The sequence below is a fragment of the Prosopis cineraria genome, unplaced genomic scaffold (genome assembly GCF_029017545.1).
Source record: "Prosopis cineraria cultivar Desert tree isolate PC_DT_omini unplaced genomic scaffold, ASM2901754v1 PC223, whole genome shotgun sequence".
NCBI lineage: Eukaryota > Viridiplantae > Streptophyta > Magnoliopsida > Fabales > Fabaceae > Prosopis > Prosopis cineraria.
Window position 1 is genome coordinate 16399 of NW_026555550.1, and position 6547 is coordinate 22945.

Here is a 6547-nt window from a genome sequence, read left to right on the forward strand (position 1 = left end):
TGAAAGAGTCTGGAAAATCAGCATGCAATTTAGGTAATCGCAAATGTAACAGGGCATGATTATACAAGCCACTTCCTTCCACCGCTCCCTCTTGCCACTATACTAACAACACAAGTTCACTTGCCTAACCTGTTTATCAAGAGAAAGTTTTTGTTCTTTGCTTGACCTATTCAAGGTCATCAGATCACACTATTGGTGCCTTTTAAGAGAAATCTACTATCAACAGTCACATGTATCTTAAGGAAGCTTACACGATGTCATCTCATTTTGCCTCTTCTGGCCCATCACCATTATGCCCAGCTGCTGAGCTACCCTGGCCATCTCCACCAGCTGTTCCGGCCTCAGCAGCATCTTGCTTGCTACCTCCACGAACATCATTTGCACCAGAAGATGAAGTTGGCCCACTGCTACTACCACCAAGAGCAGCCTCGCCATGTATCGGATGCATGCCATTATTGATCCCTCCAGGAGGTCTCATTGCCATCTGCGCTTGGATGGCTTGCTGGTGTAGGTGCTGCTGCTGCGGGTCCTGCATTTGATGTGGATTACCAAACTGCAACGGCATCTTTGGTGGGAAAATACCTTGTTGCTGAGCTTGTGCCATTGCCGCAGCCTGAGGATGTTGCATGTAGTATCCCGGTTGCATTGCAGGACGTGGGGCCATCTGTAAGTGCTTTATACAAGCAAACCAGATCAGAAAAGGCAGTGAACGGATTAAGTAAAAACTCAATATGCTGAATGTCCACCTGAGGAGGCATGGCTGGTGTTTGTGGCTGCGCATCAGCAATTGCAGCCAAGTACATCAAATTCTTTTGAAGTTGAGCTTGGTACCTAACACATAAAAATATCACATTTATACATCAAACGAAACTTAGCCAGATGCACACAAGCATACAGGAACATAACTGCTTGTTATGACAAAAAATAGAAATTAGGTTACAATACCGTCCAATTTGTTGGATACATCAGGTATAACAATAAAAATTAAATAAAGCCAAATACGTTATAAACATTGCTTTTTAATTCAAACTCTGCTTTCAATAAATATCACTTAATTTGATTGTCAATATTAATATGTCAATAAGCACAAACTAGGCATTGCAAGTAACGCAGTTAAGATTAAAAGGCATGAAGTTATCATTGCAAGTAACAGACTTCTGATATCAATACTTAGAATTCAATGCCGTATCATATTGATTTCAAACAAACATTATATGATGTCTATGATTTCAAATACAACAAAACCAAGTAGAAGGTTTACGCTGCAATTCCTATCAGCTGATGCAGGAGTTTATGCATTGTACAGATATAAAACATGCAGGTGATAATGAGATAGTACATGTACCAATTACAAGCACAAAAAATCAGGCTAAAAGTCAGCACAGCACCAATTAGAAGCACAGACAAAGATTAGAATTTTAGAAGTAACTCACTGGGCGCATTCAGCAAGTTTTCCAAGATTTTGATTGTCCAATATTGCCAGGATCAACTTCTTATTTTCATCAAGATACTGCACAACATATCATAAAAGGGCATTTAAATTTTCAAATAAAACAACACAAATTCTTATTGCTTGCCTGGGCACAAGAAGCTGACGTTAAGATAAAATAGACAAATGGTGAAAAAAGGGGGCAAACTAATTAAGCTGACATTTATGGATAAAAAGAATATCATTTCCCATATTGGGGTTCTACCACAATAAGAACTATAATTTCCCAACTAAAAAACCACCATTCCTGGAACAGAGAAAGAAAATAATTGATGCAGCATATTTTGACAGTAGCATTTCATGCAACTGTCTTGTAGTTAGATAACACAGTCAAATATCTAAAAAGTAATAATTTCAAAACCTTCACTTTACATAAAAGGCAAAAACAATTCAATCAGATCCAACAGTTATGCTAGATTTATATAATCTTTTACCTCCATTATGCATGTAGATACTCCACAGCCACAGAACAACATACAAGTAAATACTCCCTGTAGTGCCATAAACTAAACAAGATTCCTAGAGTTTGATAAGTAAGATTACATAAGTCTCCTATTAAAAAGAGGCTCTCATGATCCTTCATTGATAATTGATATATCCAAGAATAAACCAGATAGGTTGAAATGGAGTGTTATCAATTAAGTGGTTCGCACACAGTAGAAGCAACAGTCAAGCTAGAACTCAGAACATGGATTTCCGAGAATAATGAGAAAGAACTCGACACATGAGATGAAACATGGCAGTCACTCAATTTAAATTCATAAGAACAAGCTCATCCTGTTGGGTGGAGAATAAGTAAATTAAAAAAATAAAATAAAAACACTCGTTAATAGTTGTACGCTATGATATACTGAAAATAATGATGAAAAATATAATTGGACTGGTAGAAGACCAAGAGAGATGACGGTAAGAGAGATAATTGAACATATTGGCATATAGTAAAGCCACGATCAAAGAGGCAACAGATTGAAAATGCCATATGCCTTGTCAACTAGATGGAGCTCTTATCCAATCTTCCCTTTTTCAATTCCCAGGGTGTAGAAAATTTTAATTCTTAGAGATGCTACTTTTATCATGAACCTCGCAAGTGAAATTGATTAACCATACCCTTACATAGCAGCTGGCCCATAATGAAAGAAACGATTTTTAAGCAGGTGTGAGTTTTATAATTGAATGTCCCTGAAGAAGTTCTCTCTACTGTTTTAAGAAAACAGCAAACGGTTAACGCATAAGAGATTTTCAATAAGCGATTCGCTTCCTTCGCAGTTGAACAATAGCCCAAAACATACCAACCCACAAAGCGTCACCGAAGGCTTCTAAGTTACAAGAGTAAAGAATCTGTCATGTCTAAAGTTACCACTCCCAGCTTTCGCTGCAGGCTACCTGTGAAATAGATAATGGGATTTAAAAAGCAATACCTTCTGAATCTGCTCGGTGGTTATGTTTGTGGGTGGAAAGGAAGGCATCACAGGAATCATTTGTGGTTGCTGCTGCATCTTCCACTTTCGTTATTTTCACTGAAATCAATAGGGGAAAAACCCTAATTCGACAATCCACAACAGATAAAACCCTAACCCCAATGCAAATACCCAACGTAAAATCCTTCAGCAAAACTAAATTCAGAAGGAAAAGAAGATAACACTGAGAGCAAGAGAAACAGAAATAGAGAGAAAACCAGAGTCCTAGGTTAGGAGTAGGTAGGCGCAGCAAGTGAGACTAATGGTATCCGATTCTGCGAGATCTTTCGACAGTCGACGATGTCTCTGGAATATTAAGACAAGAGAGCTTAACTTAAAAACAGAAACAAAAAGGAATATCAGCGTAATCAAGTGCTTTGCTCCTAAAATTTACCAAACTTAACGAAGTTTACCAGTTATGGTCTGCTTCGGACGACTTCAAGCTCCATCCAGCCATCAATATTTATACGTCTGAGTCTAACGGTGGCTTCCTTGAACCTCCCTTGGAGATTGTTGTGTGTAGCACAAACATTTATTTCAAAATCCAAACCCTTCATGACAGAGTCTGAGTAATCCCAATCCTTAGATGGCTCAAGTTAATGCTGAGCAAATTTTTTATTTTTAGTTTAAATGTGACTGTATATGAAAAAATGACAATAAATTTATTTTAAAATATATAAATAATAATTTTATTTTTAAAGAGCCATAATTTTTTTAAGTCTTTAAGGATTTTTCTATTATTAATAAATTTATATAAATTATTAAATTATTTTTATTAAAAATATATGATTTTATAAGTTTTGTTTAAATATTCACAACTTTTCTTCTTATATTCGCAACAATACAATAATAAATAAGAAATTAACATACAAAGTTGTGATTTGCTATCAAGATAAGAAGGAAAGTTGTGAATATTTAAATAAAACTTTTGAATAATTTATTTTTAACAAGAATAATTTAATAAATTATATAAATTTAATAATGATAGAAAAGTCTTTAAAAACTTCAAGAAAATTATAATAGTTTAAAAGATCAAATTATAATTTATATATTTTAGAGGAATTTATTGTTATTATTTCTTTTTTGATTGGGTGTTCAAAACTTTCATTCTAGTTTCTATTTCTATTTTTTTTTATCAAAGGAAAATTTTATTAAACTATTAATTCCTTACAAATAAACCAGTCCAAATTAAAGCAAACAACAATAAAAGAAAACTTCCAAAAAAAAAATTAGTTTTTATAAATACCTTAAAAAAAGATTATATTTCTATTATAAATATCTTTTGAAAGTATCTTCTTAATTTTTTATGGATAGTTATTTATTAATATTTTTTAATTTTATTCATATTATAAATTTAGTTTTATAATTTATCATGCAATGTATATCTCTCTTTTTATTTTTAAAAGAATAACTTAAATATAAGAAATTAATAATTATAGTATTTTAAAGTATTGTGCATGGCACTAAGCAATTAGGTTACAAGTCACCCCACACTAGTTGAAGTTTTTTAAGGTGGGTTAGGCCAGCCGGTAGAAAAATTAACTTAAAAAACTCAACTCAATTTATTTTTTTGGCAACTGGCTAGCTCGTGGGCTAGCCCACAAATATACACTAGAATATATTTCCCCCTATTTAAAATTTATACAACATAAATAAGTATATTTAATCAACACTATATAGCAAATTAATAATTAAAGAACTTATAAATAAATAAAATAAATATAGAATTCAATCAACCAAGTTTTAATCCATGCTCTATATTAAATCGGCAATTAACAAACTTTAAAAATTCCAAATACAGTCACCACAATTTAAATTGTTCAACACTACTTGAGTCTTTGAGTTCAAAGTACACTCAAATTCTAAACTAACAAGAAGCTAGCTTCTATTCAATGCTCAAAATAACTCATAATTAATCATTATGTTAAATTCTTGATCAATCTTTATGACTGTTTATGGTTCACTAATTGAAGAAAAAATCTAATGAAAACATGATTTAGAAATCAAAATCAAGCAAGCAAGAGCAACTGATATAGATCACTATTCGATAAAAGTGAGTCATACTTGAATTTGAGTGTGAGAAAGGGAGAAATATAAGGAGTCGACGCTGTCGAGCACAATAATAGAAGAATGGATAGTGAGAGGCTAAGAGCAAAAGAGGGAATAAGAATTGGGGAACTGAGAGTAGAAGTAGATAGCCAGATTTAGACTTCGAACATAGCAGATAGCAAGAAGACGAAGGTCAGACTCAAGAGTGAGAGGCAACGAGGACAACTCAGACAAGACAACAGTGAGACTTGAACTTTGACAGCCAAGAGTGAGAGGAGAAATGAGAGACAACTTGACAGACTCATATAGTCACACTACACGACAGATGAGAGATAACTTTACTAAGAGGACAGTGCAAGCTTCAAGCCTTCGACAAGTGGAGCTTTAACTTTGACTTCAATGTAATGGCGCCAATGACAAATGGAGAAGATGCAAATGAGAAGAGTGCCATCTGCCAAAGTTGTTCTTTGATGTTTTTAGTTTTAGGTTTAGTTGTTTAGGGATTCAAACATAAGAAGAGACTAAGGAAGTGGACTTAGGAGCTAGCTGGATTTTTTTTAAATAAAAAAATTAACTTGTAAGCTAACCCATTTGGCCAGTTATTTTTATGATTTGGGCTAGCCCAACCCACTTTTAAGAGTGGGCTCATTTTCTTAGCCCAAACCACCAAATTTGGCACACTAATGAGCTAGCTCGGTGGAACTTTTTTGCTCAGCTTTAGTTGTGTGGAATCTAAAATTAATTCTTTTATGATTTTTTGATATCCCCTCATTCTTTTTTATAATAAGACAATTTATATTAATCAAATTGAAAGATTACAAGACAGATGTGGGATTGAAAAACTATAATTTCTTATGAAATCATACTGCTTTTTCATTCATAATATATAGAATTTTTTTTTTCTACTTAGACTAAAATATATTTTCTTGGAGTAATATATAAAACATTTTCTTTTATTATATGCATGTATTGTGTTGTTAGGAATAATTTTGTTCAAGATATTGCCAAATAATAAATGTGAGCACATCAATAAACATTTAAAATTTAATTTGTCATATTGTGATGGGCTAGCACATTTCATTAAATTCACCTCCATCTTATTTTGCTATTATGTTCAATTAAATTTAAGAGTAATTAATGTAGCCTTTGATTTTTAAGTGGGGTAGTTTTAAATAGTGATAATTTTTTATTTATTTAATGAGCCAACTCCAATTTAATCATCCTCTCCCCTTTACCTACAAGTAACTATATTAGATTGCTTGTATATTTTTCCCATTAAAAAATATAAAATATTTTTAACTAAAGTATACTCTCAATAAATTAATTAATTATCTTTAAATTATATCATCTTTTAATATTTATCATTATTTAATAAGTGTTTCACTTAAGTTGAAAGTGAATGGTTGAAGATTTATATATTAAGGATAGTATTGAAAAAAACCAATTGATTACGCGTTGAAAAAGTAAAAAAATATCTTATATTTTTAAACAACTAATATAAAATTTATCTTATATTTTTAAATAAAGGGAGTTGAATCAAATAAGTATACTT

General features: G+C 32.4%; 1 protein-coding gene across 3 annotated transcripts; it reads right to left on the reverse strand.

Moving 5' to 3' along the window:
* Positions 1-3492, reverse strand: LOC129295942 (GRF1-interacting factor 3-like). 3 transcript variants are annotated; one of them, XM_054934539.1, is made up of 6 exons: positions 3360-3492; positions 3165-3252; positions 2908-3006; positions 1434-1510; positions 747-831; positions 1-664 (listed from the first exon to the last, which is right to left on the reverse strand). In XM_054934539.1, exons 3-6 carry the CDS (start codon positions 2983-2985, stop codon positions 263-265), a joined length of 642 nt encoding a protein of 213 aa, XP_054790514.1. In that variant the 5' UTR covers positions 2986-3006; positions 3165-3252; positions 3360-3492; the 3' UTR covers positions 1-262. The 3 variants fall into 3 exon arrangements, with proteins under 3 accessions (XP_054790514.1, XP_054790512.1, XP_054790513.1); XM_054934537.1 differs by having other exon boundaries at positions 1-673; XM_054934538.1 differs by having other exon boundaries at positions 1-673; positions 3341-3362.
* Between the last annotated feature and the right edge of the window lie 3055 nt (positions 3493-6547).

What these genes read in the sequence shown, in the direction of transcription:
- LOC129295942 (XM_054934537.1), bottom strand. Translation starts at nt 2,985, where the DNA reads ATGCAGCAGCAACCACAAATGATTCCTGTGATGCCTTCCTTTCCACCC. An exon ending in CCACCGAGCAGATTCAGAAG is followed by an intron (nt 1,511 to 2,907) that starts GTATTGCTTTTT and finishes TATGTTGTGCAG; the next exon opens with TATCTTGATGAAAATAAGAA. An exon ending in AAACTTGCTGAATGCGCCCA is followed by an intron (nt 832 to 1,433) that starts GTGAGTTACTTC and finishes TTTATGTGTTAG; the next exon opens with GTACCAAGCTCAACTTCAAA.